Below are 17,939 nucleotides of genomic sequence, written 5' to 3'. Positions count from 1 at the left end.
GATGCTTAGGGCCTCAATAAATTGCTGAGGCTGGCCTTGAACTTGTGATTCTCCTACCTTAGCCTCCCAAGCCGCTGGGATTACAGTTTTCCACCACCAAATTGCACACCACTCTAGCCTAGAGAAGACTGACAAATCCCATGCCATTCTGCCAGGACATGTATCATCCCTTTATTCAGTATATCCACAATGTAGGTACTCTGTCACCTTTCACTCACCTCCACGCCTCCCCTCATTACCAGATTAACTGTCTTGGTTATCAGATCTACTGTGGGCATATATATAGCAGTGCTTAACTCTTAATCAGAATGCCTCAATTCATCTTATCAAATATGCATTGTATCATCTCACATCATCACAAGAATTTTGAGCACAGCTCCATAAAAGAGGCCACATTTACATAATTTTTATTACAGTATAAGTGTTCTGTTTTATTGTTACTGTTAATTTCTTACTGTGATAAATTAGATGTGTAAGTATAGGAAAAAAAAACATATTGGGTTTGATGTTATAGAAGGTTTTAGATATCCACTGGGAGTCTTGGAACATATCTCATGAAGATAAGAGGGAACTATTATACTTCTACAGAAAATTAGGACTGGGGATGTAGTTTGGTGGTGGAGCACTTGCCTAGCACATGCAAGGCCCTAGGTTCAATCTTTAATAACACACTCGCACACACACACACCAAAAAAAAAAAGGTTGTGGGGGGAGAAAATACATGTATATTTTTTAAACAAGAAATCATATCATTTGCATTTAAATTTAAGAGGAATATTTTCAGGGTAATTATCCAACTAAGAATATACACAAGACAAACGAAGACACATGTCACCATAAAAACTAAATGTGAGATGCAATATCAGTGATGATGTGACCATTCATTTGGGGATGTCCTATTTGACCAGCTCAGATAATTTCCTGTATTGTATCTAGGGCCAAAAAGCTACTGAAAGGATATGATTCCAAAAATGTAATATATATGATGAAAATGTCAACTGTCGACAGTGTCTTCAGCATGCCTATGGATTGATTTGAATTTCATCCAGATTCATACACTTGATCTTGATACTTTTAATTGTTTTGCTTTAGTAAGTTGTTTACTTGATCGAATGTTAATAAACATGTAGCTATTAAACTGAAAAAAAACTAAATGTGAATGTTTATGGTAGCTTCATGCATAATTGTCAAAAACTATAAACCAACTATAAACTATTTAACTAGTGAATGCACTTGATATATACAATGAAATACTACTCAACAAGAAAAAAGAATGAAGGGCTGGGATTATAGCTCAGTGGTAGAGCATTTGCCTTGCTCATGTGAAGCACTGGGTTCGATCGATACTCAGTACCACATAAAAATATTGTGTCCATCTACAACTAAAAAAAAAAAAAAAAAGAATGAACTACTGATACATACAACAACATGAATTTCTTAAAGCAATACATTAAATGAAAGAAGATAGACTGAAAAGGCTATACATACTGTATGATATCAAGAAAAATACAACATTAGCAAGGATAAAGCTATAGGGACAGAAAACAGACCAGGAGATGCCAGAGGTTGGAGACAGGAAAAAGAACTAATCATAAAGAGCACAACATTATCATTATTATTTGGAGTGTTGGAGCTCAAACCCAGGACTTCTCACAATGCTAGGCAAATGCTCTACCACAAAGCTGCATCCTCACCCCTAAGGAACTTTTGAAGGTTATAGAAGTTTTCTACATCTTGATGGTGGCACAGTGCTTAAGTTTCATACAACTTTAGATACTATATTAGGTATCTTCCATTTGTCCTACCAGATTCATTCCCCACTCTGGTCTCTGCCCCAGAAGGCTGACATGTTCCAGCTAAGAGAGGCTGAGGTAAGATTCCTGAGCTCAAGAGTTCAAGGCCATCTTGGACAATATACACAGCGTACCCCCATTTAAAAAAAAAAAAAAAAAAAAAGTCTTATTCTCAGGCTTCCACTGGGTTCTAGTATGAGGAGCCCCAAACGGACCAAAGATGGGGGGAAGTCCCCATATTTTATTTCTCTAGGCCCTCAACAAAATATTGCTCCTCCTAAGGTGGTCTCCTCTGAGAAGCTCAGGTAATCCTTTGTCTTTTTGGGTCTTAATAATAGATTCACTGCAACTAGTCAAGGTTAGAGCCCCATCCCTTGTGATTTCCCTACATTTCTCCCACACCTTTGAAAAATAACACCTTTATAAATAAACCCTCCTCATATTATCCAATTTGGGCAGGCCATCTGCTTCCAGTTAGGACCTGGACTGACAAAAGATGCAAATATTAAAATTATGAGTGAAAGTATAAAGTGGAGAGGCAAGAGGGCTTTTTTTGTTTTGAATGGAATGAGATTAAATTCACAGGTGTTCTATCACTGAGTTACATCCCCAGACTTTACTTATTTTTTGGGCTATACTGGGGATTGACCCCAGGGCCTCACACATGCTAGCCAGATGCTCTACCTTTGAGCTACATCCATAACCTAGCCTCAAATTTGTGATCCTCCTACCTCAACCTTCTCAATAGCTGGGATTACAGAGTGTACCATCAAGCCCGACAAAGAGTTTTTTAAAATGTTGTAACTAACGTGTAAACAAAGAAAGTTGGTAACTACTGCTCCAGGAAAATTTGGTGTTAAAGCTACTGCAACCTTCATGAGTTTTTCTGGATCATGATCCAAACTATAAAGTTTGTCACCCACCTCTCCTCCTGTACATATGTATAATGTGTCTTCTTTCCTACTTTAATCCAATCCACTACCACCAACAACCCACACAAGTTCCCAGAACTCAGTGATCAACATAACTCAACTGGGGTTCATTTGGGGTTTATAACTCACCTGGGGTTCATTTTCCTACTACTTTCTTGCCCTGATGGTGACTTAGGTATCTTTTATCCTACAGCCCTCTCTACTACCTCAAAGTAGGAAGGTTTGAGGTCACTGAAATATTGACTCTCTTAGAGCTTCTTTATAGAATTACCACTTCTTTACCCCGTTATAAAAGCCCTCCTTTTTCTGGAACTGAGGATTAAACACAGGGGTGAACTACACTCCCAACCCTTTTCATTTTTTATGCCTTGAAATTTGTAATCCTCTTGCCTCAGTCTCCCGAGTAGCTGGGATTACAGGCATGCCCATCTCATGCAGCGAAAGTCCCTTCTTCTGAGGCTTGTGTCACCTAACCAGATACCGTCTAATCTTCTTAATATTAGTCATCCAAGCCAGGCATGGTGGCACACATATATTCCCCAGTGACCTGGAAGGCTGAGGCAGGAAGCTTGCAAATTTAAGGTCAGCCTGAGCAATTTAACAAGATCCTATCTCAAAAAAATGAATAAATAAGTATATAAAAAGGGCTGGGGATATATTTCAGTGGTACAGCACCCCTGGGTTCAAGCTTGAGTACTATCACCACCCCTAAAAGGCAGGCTGGGAGGAGACAAATTCATAGAATGGGTAAACTAGTGACCGTGAGGTTTTAGTGTTACCAACTTCAACTACAGTCTCAATAATACCTAGAAATTCTACTTTCTCACTCTCCTACTTTAGGTAACATCTTTCTGAACCTTTTTCCTTAGCCCCCAAGTTAACCTGACTTTCTTTCTCCCTTTCAGAAAAATCTCTTTTATATGAACAAAACAAAACAAGCTTTCAACCATAAACCACCTTATTTTCCATCCACCAACCACATTTATCTTTTCAACCATCGTTCCTCCTGTTCAGAAAATACACCATCTGAAGACCCTTCTTCCCTGTTCTTTGGTTCCCATGCTTCAAGGTCCATGCTTCCAATTCTTCTAGAACCCCTTATATCCTCTATCTGCACTTTTTTTCCTCCCCTTCAAAAATTTTTATCAAATTGTGTACACTTGCTGCAATTTTTTTCTTACGTCTCAAACCACTCCAACCAAGCTATAAATCCAGTGCCTGTTTTGCAATCCTCATTTTAGTTGAGTTTGCAGCAATTCAATTGGATTCAGTTGATCCTTTCACGAAATACTTTTCTGCTGACTTCTATAACATACCTCCTGCTAGATTTCCCTTCTATAGCCATAGTGATACTTAATTTCCTTTTCTAGTTTCTTCCTCTTTTCTTCTATCAAGTATTGCAAAATCTTCACTATCGGTCCTAATATTTTTTCCTCTTATACTCTTCCCTAATGATCTCATCTAATCCTATATTTTCAAATAACATTTATATATTAAATTTCACATTTAAAATAGACTTTTTATCTATCTCAGGAGATTTGTCACAAAAAATAAATAGGAGTAGTGAGGCAGCTCAGTGGCAAAACATCTCTGGGTTCAATCCGCAACATCCCCCCTCAAGAGAAGTTTTCCAGTCAGGTGCATAGTGCACACCTATAATCCCAGCTACTAGGAAGGCTAAGGCAGGAGGATTGCAAGTTTGAGGCCAGCCTGGGCAGTTTAGCAAGAACTTGTCTCAAAATAAAAATTTTTAAAGTGTTGGGGATGAAGCACCATGGTAGAATGCTTGCCTACCATGTGTGAGGCCCTGGGTTAGAGACCCAGTACTACAGAAATGGGAAGAGAAAGGAATTTTCAATAATAAGATGGGGGGCTGGGATTGTAGCTCACTGGTAGAGCACTTGCCTAGCATGTGACAGGCACTGGGTTCAATCCTCAGCACCACATAAAAATAAATAAAATAAAGGTATTGTGTCCATCTACAACTAAAAAAAAATAAAAAATGAAAAGAAAAAATTTTTTTTAAATATAGTGACAGTCTTTTTTTAAAAAAATTATATGGCTTTCAATATAACAAACTAAGTTTATTCTTATACAGCAACACTTTGAAAAGTGACACTTTGGATATTTCACAGATCTTCCATTTAGTTCAAGTTATCCAACTTCCAAACTATGCTTTACCCTCTATATAATAGGAATAAAGACTGTCTTACATGGTTGTAATTAAGGATCAATTGATATATAAAAGAAGTGGTACAAAGTAGAAACAGGGGGCTGGGGATGTGGCTCAAGTGATAGCACGCTCGCCTGGCATATGTGTGGCCCAGGTTCGATCCTCAGCACCACACACAAACAAGAATGTTGTGTCCGCCAACAACTAAAAAATAATATTAAAAAATTCTCTCTCTCTCTCACTCTCTCTTTAAAAAAAAAAAAGTAGAAACAGAAGAAATAACAGGTCTCTTATTCACTTTTCTTAAAAGGAAGTTGATTTGGGTAAAACTTAAAAATATGTTCTTTACACAAAACACATATCTATAGACAAGTAACTCTTGCTCAAACTACATTTGTAATATATTTTTAATAATCCTCATTAATCATCTGTACTTTATCCAATGAGTAGACAACAATCTCATCTCAGGTCAGAAGTTCCTGTCCTACTTTAAACTTTCAGGAATGGAATAATTCATGCTCCTTTCTAAAAATCACCTTTAGTTCTAAAAATCAAAATTCATAATTTCCCAACATCATTATTCCTCAAACACTCAAATACTCAGTTGAGTTTTAAGCAAATGGAAAAAAATTATTGGCTACAAAACCAGTCATGCAAATTAAAAGCCTATGCCATAGTTATCTCAGTATTTGGCAGGATATGTAGACTGAATCCCAGCTGGCTGGCAAAGAAAGTGTGCCAGGCAGAAATATAAGTCTCTGCACACTTTATTCTAGATCCAGACTAACAAAGATGGAAAATGAAAGTAGCCTCACATAAAAGGTAAGAGAAGCCTTCTTTTACCTCTAATGTACACAGCCCCATATTTCAAACTTTAAAAAATACCTGCAAATCTCTTAGAAGAGTTAACTTTAGCTCCTGTTAACAGCTATTTCTAATTTTTTTTAAAATTTCTATTTATTTATTTATTTGTTTGTTTGTTTGTTTATTTATTTATTTATTGATACTAGGCATTGAAACCAGTAGCACTTTACCACTGAGTAAATACTCAGCCATTTTTATCTTTGATATTCAGTTTCACTAAGTTGCTGACTCAGACCTCAAAGTTTGGATCCTCCTTTTGGAGACTTTGGTCACCTGGACCACAAAGTTACACCGCCATGCCTGGCTCTAACAGTCATTTTTAAGTAGTACATCTGACTAACAACTCACTGGCTTCAAAAGTAACTGTAATTAGAATGTTTTGCTTTTAAAATTAGAGATTAGATACAGAAGTATTTGCTTTAAAATAATCCAGAGGAAGCAGGGAATGTAGCTCAAGAACACTTGCCTAGCCTGAGCAAGGGCTTGGGTTCAATTGCTAGTACTGGGCAGGGTGGTCATCAACATCAGAGATAAAGGACAAAAGGTAGAGACTGGTATATAGTATAGATGAACAAGATTTGCCCTATCCTGAAAACTGCTGGAGTTAGATAACTGAGTACATGAGATTCCTTTATTTTCCTGTACCTGAACATTTCATAGTAAAGGTTTTCTTATTGCTATTTTTAAAAGGTTAGGTTTAAATGCCTTTCCTGGCATTCTCATACAGTTTGTAATCTTGGTGCTGGTTCCTTTACCCATCAAGCACCTGTTTGGAAAATGGCTACCACTATGCTTTATTACAATGTCTTCCTAAAGTTCCTATTCAAATTAGCTACAAGTTTCAAAAACACTTAGAACAAAGAAATTTTAGAGTATCAATAAATTAATCACATATTCCTCTAAAAAGAAAAAGATACACTTAAAAATGTAATACCAGGAAAAAAAATAAAAATAAATCTAGGTTGAATAAGCCCTTTTCACTGATGTTATATAATTTTATGGTGTACACACACAAAGGTATCACAAGCAGGAACATTTCACCAAATAAGATACTTTGGAACTAACCTGTGCACTTTGAACAAGTTGATAAAATGTCCAATAAGTTCTTAAATAAAATGCCTAAACATGCAAAAGACAGTACTAAGATTTCTGAGACCTAAATAGCTAGAAAAAGTGTCCAAACTTTATCATTATCACAATGGTCCCCAATTCAAAAAAGGTTAGGAAGATGGGCATGCTGGTGGCACACAGAAAATACCAGCAACTCCAGGAGGATCCCAAGTTCAAGGTCAGCCTCAGCTACTTAGAGTAAACCTGTTTCAAATTTTAAAAAGGGTTGAGGATATAGCTCAGTGGCAGAGTGTCCCTCAATCTCCGGTATGACACACAGATACAACTACATGAGATTTATAGGCCTCATCAAAAATTTAGGTTCAGGCTCTTAAACTTAACTAAAATTATAAGACATTCTGAGTTAAGAATAGAAGCTATGATAACCTGACAGACAAAATGCAAGCATCTAGTCCCAAAAAAACTGGTAGACAAAGATAAAGAAAAGGAAGATAATACAAGTGCAAAAGCATCCCAAGGTCTTGGCACCAAAAATACAAAGTACAAAAGCATTCTCAGAAGTATAGAGCCAATTTACAAATATATGAACTTACAAACTTTTTTTTTTTTAAGAGAGAGTGAGAGAGAGAGGGGGACAGAGAGAGAGAATTTTAATATTTATTTATTTTTTCTTAGTTCTCGGCGGACACAACATCTTTGTTGGTATGTGGTGCTGAGGATCAAACCCGGGCCCCACGCATGCCAGGCGAGCACGCTACCACTTGAGCCACATCCCCAGCCCAACTTACAAACTTTTTGTAAGAACAACTGATTTGCACATATTAGGAATAGGATGAGGCTACTATAAAAATTAAAAGCACTCTCCATCAGAGTTTGCTTCTTTTTCTACAGAGGGCTGCCAAGGTTGTTGGAGCTCCGGAAAAATGTAAAAAAAGAGGAAAAAAAGTATGTGTATGTATATATATATATTTATATATATAAATTTTTTTCCCCATAGTGCTACAACTATTCCCTTCCCAGTAAGGGTGGCTCTGCGAAAAAAAGAAAGATGTTCTTAAACATCTATTTATTTGTGTTTTAGTATACATTTTCTCCTCACAAAAACATATAATAAAGTTTGGATTCATCATCAGTCCCCAGTATTAGCGTCAGAACTACAATTTAACTGTTATCTCATTCTACAGAAAACTGCTTTCAATTCCAACCAACTAACTCACAACAGCAGTTTGGAGAAATATAAAGACATTATCAGCAAAGACACATAATCAATTGCTGGCTATAATACTTAACTGCCACATTCTTGTCCCCCCTTACCTTACATTCATTCTTATTAGTAGAACCCTCTACCACCAGAGCCTCAGCCTACCACTGGTGCCCTATTCTTCAGAAGTCAGCATACTCAGCCTTCCATGACCACTTCCACCGCTTGCCTTCATTCTTCCTTCAACCTACCTGCTCCACACTCTGTGAATTAACTATCTGGCAACAGCAAGAAATGACAATAAGAACACTACATAACTCAAACAGAATAGCACGCTGAGAATCCAGTACGCTGGTTTGACAAATAGTAGGTGCTCAATAACATGTTAAAAAAATCAATAAATATTATTCCAATTCTGCCACTAGCCAATCTTGGACAGTCACTTAACCTCTTAGAGTCTCATCTGTAAAATGAGAAAAGGGGAGTTAAAGTTCATTTTAAGCCAGGTGTTGGTGGTACACACATGTAATCCCAGATACTAGGGAACCTGAGGCAGGAGGATCTTGAGTTTCAGGTCATCCTAGAAAACTGAGCAAGACCCGTCTCAGAATAAAATTTAAAAAGAGTTGGGTATGTAGGTCAGTGATACCACACTTGGGTTCAATCCCTAGTATCTCTCTCTCTCTCTCTCTCTCTCTCTCTCTCTCTCTCACACACACACACACACACACACACACTTAGCTCAAAGTTCTACGACTATAACACATTTTTAGGAGCTAACCTAGAAACTGTTTTTATGCAGTTTTTTAATGAAAATTTAACCTAGGCTTAACTTATGAACAATGTTTCAGGAGAAATGTGGGCAAAGCAGTAAGGACAGAAAAATCAGAATTAACCTAGGATTCTGAGAATCAAGGGTACAACAATAACAACTGACTCACCCTATCATCCAATGAGAAGAAAATGAGTGAAAAAATGCTCAGCATTTTTAGTGAAACTATGCAAGGTACAAACCATTATACTGTTTGATGGGCCTTATATTCAGCCTCCAAAGGACAAATTCATTTTAGGAACTCAGAACTCTAAAGTTTCATCTTTATATCCTTCCAAATTATGAGATCCATATAACACTCCATTATCACTAAACTTTGCCAAAAGTTCTAGAACTAACTTCCATTTCCAACTATAGTGGCTGTTTCTTTTTTTTTGGCATGGAGGGGGGTAACCAGGGAATAAACCCAGGTCACTTTAGCACTGAGCCACATTCTGAGCCCTTTTTATTTTCATTTTGAAATAGGGTCTTGCTAAATTGCTTAGGACCTCACTAAGTTGTTGAGTCGTGTTTTGAACTTGCAATCCTGCCTCACCTTCCCAAATCACTGGGATTACTGGCATGTGAAACTGTGCCTGAATTATACTGGCTATTACTCTATTGCTAAATAGATGCTCACTCTCTCCCTCCACCCCAATTTACTCCTGCCACCTCCAATCTCAGATCTTCTTTCAGCTAACTAACAATTTATCATTTACTTTAATCCCCAAATTCTTTACAGAAATGAGTATAATAAACAATATGAAACAATAATGCTATATGTACATATTGACGTTTTTTAAATACAATCTTGTAAATTAAAATTTTTTTATTTAAATATTTTTTTAGATGTTGATGAACCTTAATTTTATTTATTTATTTTTATGCAGTGCTGAGAAACAAATTCAGTGCCTCACACATGCTAGGCAAGTGCTCTACTACTGAGCCACAATCCCAGCTCTAAAATTTATTAATGTAGGTTGCTACTGGCCCCAGATTCTTGCTCAATTTGCAAGAGAGTTTAATTCTTCAATGTTTCTATTCAAAGATTAAGGAGTTAATCTTTCAGAACTGGTTCTAAGGGAAAAGTCTAACATTCCTAACTAATCCTCATCTCCTTGTCATTACCATTAATCATTCAAACCCTCTATAATAATAAAAATGAGTTATTATGTAATCCTAACACAACCAAGAGAGTTGTTTTTACTGGAAATGGAATTGGGTTTAGAGATTTATGAAAGATTGTTCCCAAAATATACTCTGAATAGTAAGTTTAAAAATATCAATATACCAGGCGTGGTGGTGCACGCCTATAATCACAGCTACTTGGGAGACTGAGGCAGGAGGATCACAAATTTGAAGCCTGTCTCAGAAATTTAGTGAGACTTTAGGTAACTTAGCAAAAGCGGTCTCAAAAAAGTAAAAAGGGCTGTGGGTATAGTTTAGTGATAAAGTGTCCCTAGGGTCAAATCCCCAGTATCTATAAAAAATAAAATTAAAAAGTATTAATATTCAAGTTGTGTAATTAAAATGTCAACCCAGGGGCTGGGATGTGGCTCAAGCGGTAGCGCGCTCGCCTAGCATGCGTGCGGCCCGGGTTCGATCCTCAGCAGCACCACATACCAACAAAGATGTTGTGTCCGCCGAGAACCAAGAAAAAAATAAATAAATGTTAAAATTCTCTCTCTCTCTCTCTGTCCCCCTCTCTCACTTTCTCTAAAAAAAATAAAAATAAAAAAATAAAATGTCAACCTGATTAAAGTTCTTAAATCTTTCAGAAAATTGTTGAGTCCCCATTAAGCATGAATACAGAAAGAAAACCCAAGTGATACACAATATTTTAGAATTCAAATCATTTAAATAAATGGCTTGCAAAAGGCTCTCTTGGTTCCTCGTAAACTAACTAAAACTTACCAGAAGTCATTAATTTAGCACAGCTACTTTTGCTTGCATCATCCTCTGGGATTCTGTTTGTGCTCTTTTCTTTCCCAAGTAAAGTATCCTCCAAAGGTAAGCATTTATCAGATACAACACTGTCTTCACCTACCACATGACTGATTTTGCTATTAGTTTCAAGTACTGAAGTGACTTCTTCCAGCTGAGCAGCTTCACTAGATTCTGAGTAAGAGGAACCCTTACTCTGGGCTAAATTCTTTGAAGAAACTGGTAGAGATTCATCATCACTATCAAATCCAAAAGGATCTCCAGTATTTTCTTCTTCTATTTTCAGTTTCTTCGGAATTTCTTGGATATCTGGTTTGAAATTGGGCCTCTTTTGCCCTAATTTAGCCATAAATGTGGTCTCTCCCCATTTTGTGCTAAGGGTGGTCCGTTTGTTGGAAAAGACTTCATCAAATTTTGAACTGCCATTGCCTCCTTTCCTGCTGTATGTTTTCCCAAATCTGGACGTCATTTTGACACCTGTTTCATATTCCTGTGGAAAAAAAATTTAAGAAAATATGTAATCACTAAATACTTAACAAGTATCAAACACTGCATATAAAAAATAAGAACTTATAAATTCTCCTGCATAACTTTTAAACATTAAGCATACAAGTCCTTAAAAAATGGTTAAATAAATAAGGGGATACAGAGCACATTTTTCACTTCTATATGCTTCCATGTCAATTTTTTTTTCTTACAATGAGTATTCACATGATTTACAAAGTAGAAAGCATTGTGACTAACCAACTTTACAATACAGCATCCATATAAACCAACTTATACTGAAATATTTTTTAAGTTCCAAGTGAATTAACTTACTATTCTCAGAAAACACCATTTTTACCTTAAAAAACTATCTGAATAGGATAATTTTCCCTAACATAAAAATCTAAAGCACAAAATGTTAATTTTTTTTCAGCATCTCAAGTTTTTTTTTAAGGGGGGGGGAGGGAGGGGGAGAGGGAGGAGAAAGAATTTTAATATTTATTTTGTTTAGTTTTCGGCGGACACAACATCTGTTTGAGGATCGAAGCCGAGCCGCATGCATGCCAGGCAAGTGCACTACTGCTTGAGCCACATCCCCAGCCCCTCAAAAGTTTTAAGGGGACTAAATATGGTTCTTTGAAATTTCACAGCACTTATCATATGAGGGAAAAAGTCAGAAAAATGGTGCTATTTTCCCATGTATTACAACCTGCAGCTTTGAAACAAAACTTTGAAAATTCAGATTCTTGATCTAAAGCAATCTGGGCTGTGACTTGAAAAATACTACTTAGATGGCCATGTCCCTTAAGAGCAAGAAACCATCCTTATTCTATCATCCTTGTCCCTACAGTGCTGTGCTCATTTGCTAAGTGACATTTTTTGGAGCTGAAGACTCCAGTATATTATTACAGAAATAGCAACACATAACCTTTATTTTCCTCTTATTTATAATGACAGATAAATTCACCTGATTTACCTACATAATAATAGGGTACTATGACCAAAAAAAAAATTTAAAAATTCCCAAAAGTTTAAAAAAATTAAATCATTTTAAAAGACAAGTATTTATTTTTAAACACACTCAATTCTTGTCCATTCCTTACACTTTGACTTTCTACAGTTTAAATATCAATATATCAACTATTAACTAGGAAAAAAAAAGTGAACTGCTTAGGGGCTTGAAAAATCTTCATTACTTGGAAGCCTAGAAAAATGGAAATTATATTTTACCTGTACTTTTGAATGTGCTTTGATCTTTACTTTTAATGTTTTCCTTTATTAACTAAAATTCTTAACTTATAAAATTACCGTACAACTTAGTTCAATATATATTCCGTAGAGGATCCCCCACGCTTGGTAAGAAGCCAATTCTAATTTGACAAAATAACAATTTACTCATTATACACATCTGTGCTAAAAGAAAATAGTTTTCCCAAGGGAAATCTATTTTCCCTTCTACTGTAAATTTAACTCTTAACAAGTTTTACTGTCTTTCTTAAATATAGCCTATTAAAACTATTGAGTAGCTACCAAAGACAACAAAATAAAGTCATTTCTCTTCATTTTTCAAGGATGTAAAGCTGTGATCTGCAGACCTACATTTACATATACACCAACAAAGCTGGAATGTTTTGGATACACTTATGTGGTAATCATCTAAAAATGCTGACTAAAGGCCAAACCAAAAATCCAGACTTGAGTACCTTTAGGCCAACATCAGAAAAACTCATTGTAAAAATGGTCCTAAAACCACAAAGCACTCACTGTTGAAAGTCTAAAGTCTGCAGATAAAGATATGATACAAGAAGTTAATTAAGTATAAGAAAACTGCATTTTTTTGAGTCCATGTCTTTCACAAATACATACTGAAATACTGATAAAATAACAAGTGATATTCCAACATTAAAGAATGGGAACTATATGTATTTTATACAAATTTTGATAAGTTAAATGCTCCATGCAAAATATGAGCACACGGGAGTTAATTATATAATATTCTCCACTTTTCATTGCCTTTATCATATTGCATCATAAATGCCTTAAAAAAAAAAGTTAGGAGACGACCGCGATGGCATTACCTAGGCCTAAAGCACACACAAATTAATAAATAAGTGCGCAGACGTGTTTGACATAATATTTAAGATGTTACTTCAAACACACCAGCTATCCCGCTCAGGCTTCAAACCCCCAAAGGCTATCCTAACTAAAAAGCAAAGATTCACGACTAAGCGTTTTCGATCTTCAGGCCTTTGCCCAGCCCCAAACCAGGTTGAATGTTGAGGGAAAGTGTGCTGGGATTTAAAAACAAAGTCCTCATACTTAACCCCCATGCAAACCTAGCACCTTCCCGGTCCTCAATGGCTTCAGGGGCTCCCATGAAGGAAGAAAAGTAGAAGGGGCAAACTGATCCACGCTGAAACCCTCACCTGAGGCGGCGGGTACACCAGGAGACTGTAGGAGAGGCGGCCCCCGCCAGCTGGACCGTCACGCAACTTTTCTGCTCCCCACCCCCACCGCCCGGGAAGGGGGATGTCGCTCCCGACGCCCCGGAAGCCTCAGCCACCGAATCCCCAGGGTAGCGCAAGGCCATGGTGGCGTCCAGAGCGGAGGAAAGGACGGGGAAAGATCGGGGACTGAAATCAATACGCTGCACTCGGCTTGGGGAGAAAAGTCAATCAGCAGACAACAGGAAGAGAACTCAGAAGGGGGCAAATAAATGAGGAAAAAAGAGTTTTTCAGGCCGGTCCCCTGCCCAACTTCCTAGAGGCCGGGTGGGCAAGTCGGCGAGACTTCCATCACCCCTGCCTTCCCCCACCCTCCCCGGCTCGCTCCAGGCCTAAGCTGCCGCCCGAGACCTCACTTACCCTCGGCGCCTGGCGGGTGCTTTGGCCTCGGGCCGCCTCCGCCTCTCCCGCTCCCAACGGCCCTCGGGCGGGCGCGGGAGCCCCGCGCGGAAGAACAGGGTCGGCTGGTGCCTCTAGATACGCAAGGGGCTCCGCCACCGTCACAACCCGCGACTCCGCTTCGGTAAATAGGAAGCCCGGCAGAGGTGGGGGGGAGGAGCGGCGGCCCCGCAACTTCCCTCCCCGCCTCGAGCGCCGCCGGCCGGGCTCGGGTCTAGGCCTCCCTGGCTGCTGCCGCTAGAGCCAGTGCCGAGCCCGCTACGTGCCCCCGCTGGACCGCCGCCGCCTCCTGCGCCGCCGCTTCCGCCGGTGAATGGTCAGCGCTGGAGTTTGAACAGGGCCCTGAACCATCTCAACGCCATTTGCGCTCCCGGCCCCCACCTCCTTCCTCCAACAGCCGCTCGCTCCGTCACTTTGCTTCCCACAGGCCCCGCGCGGCCTCCCGACACCCTAGCCAATCGCGCGGCGGCTTACTCAAACCGCCGCGCAGGCGCCGCGCCCCGCACGCTCCGACGCCCGCCATTGGCCCAGCAGCGCGGCCCGACGGGAGTTGTAGTCCCGGTTCGGGAGGTCGCGGTGCTGAGAAAGCTCTGCGCGGGAGCTGGCGGTGGATAGAGAGGTGGTTGCGGGCCTGACCCGCCCCGGCTCGGGAGCCAGTTCCAGCTCCTGGCCCCGCCTGGAGATGCAGGTGTCATGGGGGAGGGCCGGGGGCGCAGTGCAGGCAGCTGTGTCAATCGTTTCCCCTCTAGGGACTCGTCGGTGTCTGGGGACGGTGGGTTATGCAGCTGCGCCGAGTGTGATGGGGCCACCGCTGGGGAGGCAGGGAGCTTGCCACTCAGCTGCCTTCGACGGGGCCTGCCGGACCTAGCCACGGTGGCGTGAGCGGTATGGCTTCGGACGCGGGCCCCCTCACCGATCGGATCGCGAGCCGAGTCCGCCCCGGCGCTTTACTACCCTCTCTCAAACCATCAGTCCCAGCTCTGGAGTTCTCCCTGTCTCCTCCCACCCGTTAGTAGTGGCCCCCAGAACATTGAATGTTGTTTAAGAATGGTCACTAACCTTGTTGGGTTATTAACCGGTAGTGTGAGTTTTTTAATAATACAAAAGGATTGATAGCTAAAACGAGATGTAGGGTAAGAGTTTTACTTTATAACGTGCCTGTGAAAACGGAAGGAGAGGGAATAAAAAAGCTGTCGGTGTTTTTAATTATTGAAGCTACAGGATGCATACACATGCAATTGTTAAGTCAGTCTGGCTGTGTGTATCTGAAATTTAACATAATAAAAAGTTTAAAGAAAAGTGATTGCCTCTAGGGAAAAGAGGAAGGTGGTGGATGATGGAAAATATTCATTTTTCTTTGTATAGAAATTGTTTTCCGTGTCAGTGTATTACCTGAGAAAATTGGAAAGTTGTTTTTGTTTGTTTTTAAGCCTTCAGTGGAGAAACAAGAGTTCTAAAGAGTACCACACTTTTCCCTAGGAGAGGCGCATGATTCATCAGACTCCCAACAATCTTGATGTTTTGGTAGGCAGTTACTGGAGACCCACCAGGGAAATTAGAAAATTATTAATTGCTTTCAGTGAAAGCTTTCCCCCTCTCCACAAATGAATAATTTGTTTTGAATGCATCCAGAAGTTTTGAGAGTGCCCTCCAATATAGTTAGGAAACTCTGAATTTAAAAAAAAAAAATTAGTTCAGACTTGGGGTACAGCTGAGTAATAGAGTACTTGCTTGACTTGCAAGTCCCTGGATTAGATCCCTGGCCTGGGAAAATAGATAAATAAATCAGAAACTCTGAGCCCTTCCCGTAGGAATTAAGGTGGGTTTTTAGTGTGCTTGAATTGTTTTACTTCAGCATGACTGGATGTAAAATTTATATTCTACATTTACAATTTCCCTAATACTATTTCAGTATTTTCTCTTAATTATTTCAAAATAAATCAATTCTTTCTTAGCTCATGGGAAGTTTTAACAAGTGTCTCCAACAGTGGTTGGTTCCCAACTGTTTTATTTGGGTCATATTTCTCTTTTTAAAAAATCGGCCGCTTAGGATCTTGTTTTATCATTTCTTTTGAAGATCACTGACAGAGGTGCAGGCTGCACTTACTGTAATTATTTAGCTGACTCTGTGGTGGGTACTAATTAAAGGGTAATTATCATCAGAGGCAAAAGGTAAGATCAAAAAGCCAAAAGAGGTGGAGAAGACAGAATTGCAAGATCTTGCAGTAGAAGGGTGCAGTGAATCTTCCAGACCAAAGGATATATTCATGATGCCTGGCCTTGCTAGTGCTAGACACTTGATAGGCTCAGTGATACCGAATGAACCAAAAGTGGAAGGGTTTAATTGTTGAAAGAAAGTCTCTTGATCCCTTTTGGGTTTTGTGTTTGTTTGTTTTTTATGATGCAAGGGACTGAACCCAGGACCTCACACATACTAAAAAAGTGGTCTGCCACTGAACTAAATCCCTAGCCCTTTGAAGCCCTTTTGAGAACTTTTGGTGTTATGGTTATGTTAAGTAATGGAATTTAGTTGTGTCAGATTCCTGCTACTCAAAGAATGATCTCCTGTCAGCAATGAGGCATAACCTGGGAGCTTGTTGAGAAAGGACAATTCCTGTCCCCACCCCAACTCTAGGAATCAAAACTCTGATTCCCCCAGATAATTGGTTTACATGTTAAAATTTTACATGCATTGATTCAAAGTATACCCGCAACATTTCAGGACAATTTAATAATTTTTATTTGGATGAAAGAAGGAAACCAAGAACAGTAAGACCTAATATGAGAACTAGCTCAGTTGTAGAGCACTTGTCTAGCTTGCACAAGTCCTGGCTTCCATCTCCAGCACACCAAGAATAAAAAATATCATTATACATCAGGTATGAGGGTGAGCTTTCGAGAGGCCTTGTTTGTGTTCCACCCAGTTCCCTCTGACTTATGCATAAGAAAATGGACAGGCTGGCATTTGCTCAAGGTATTGCAACTAAAGAGGGAATCCAACTTAAATATTGGGTAACTATTAAGATATCAAGGATATTCATGAATCTGGTAGAATGTGGTACATGATTTGAGAAATGAAAAGTGTGTGTGTGTGTGTGTGTGTGTGTGTTTAGTCCATGGAAGTTCGATATATGAATATTCAACAGAGCTAACCACCTTGTGTCTCACACTACAAACTAATAGATAGAGATTGCTGCCTATGGGGTTTGTCTCAGAGGGAGTTCAGATTCTCCTGACCTGCAGGCTGTACTGCCACCTTAACCTTTACCTCCCTGGTTCCAGAAGCAGGCAGATATTCTCCAGGCATCCCATTCCCTTACTGGGTCCTTGAGTTCCAATCAGAATCAGTGAACTGGACCCCAAGACGGATGACAAATGGGCAAGCTGCTTTTCTTGTTTTCTTAATTCCCTCAGCTAATGCTCCATCTCTTCTCAGAAGCCTGAGTTCCCCTCAGCTCTGCCAAATGTCATATATGCTAGAAACAAATCATGGATCTGAGCTAGTTTGTACCATTTGACACTGCAGGTAGCCCTCCTGGTGTGCTTCACCTGAGCAGATTCATAGTTTCCTTTCAGCAAATAAATAAATAAATAAATAAGGCACCTGCTCTGCCATTGCTGTGCCTTTGTTCTAGTCCAGTTACAGGAAGTAGCAAAATTGGAGTTGCCCAATAGACCCTTAGTCTTTTACTTTTCTTTTTTTTTTAAATTATTTATTTATTTATTTTTAAAGAGAGAGGGAGAGAGAGAGAATTTTTTAA

The 17,939-nt window shown here is 39.3% G+C and overlaps 1 protein-coding gene across 2 annotated transcripts in view; it reads right to left on the bottom strand.

The window, feature by feature from the left end:
- The window catches only part of Wapl (WAPL cohesin release factor), a 77,859-nt gene extending 63,241 nt beyond the window's left edge, over positions 1 to 14,618 (bottom strand). For both annotated transcript variants that reach the window (XM_013365310.3, XM_021720399.3), the window contains exons 1-2: positions 14,140 to 14,618; positions 10,760 to 11,279 (exon numbers count right to left, since the gene is read on the bottom strand). In XM_013365310.3, coding sequence (XP_013220764.1) covers positions 10,760 to 11,258 — 499 coding nt within the window. In that variant the 5' untranslated portion in view covers positions 11,259 to 11,279; positions 14,140 to 14,618. The remainder of the gene's footprint in view (positions 1 to 10,759; positions 11,280 to 14,139) is intronic.
- Between the last annotated feature and the right edge of the window lie 3,321 nt (positions 14,619 to 17,939).

This window comes from Ictidomys tridecemlineatus, chromosome 1, assembly GCF_052094955.1.
Source record: "Ictidomys tridecemlineatus isolate mIctTri1 chromosome 1, mIctTri1.hap1, whole genome shotgun sequence".
NCBI lineage: Eukaryota > Metazoa > Chordata > Mammalia > Rodentia > Sciuridae > Ictidomys > Ictidomys tridecemlineatus.
Note: the sequence above shows the minus strand (reverse complement) of the source record. Positions and strands in the feature narration are given on the sequence as shown.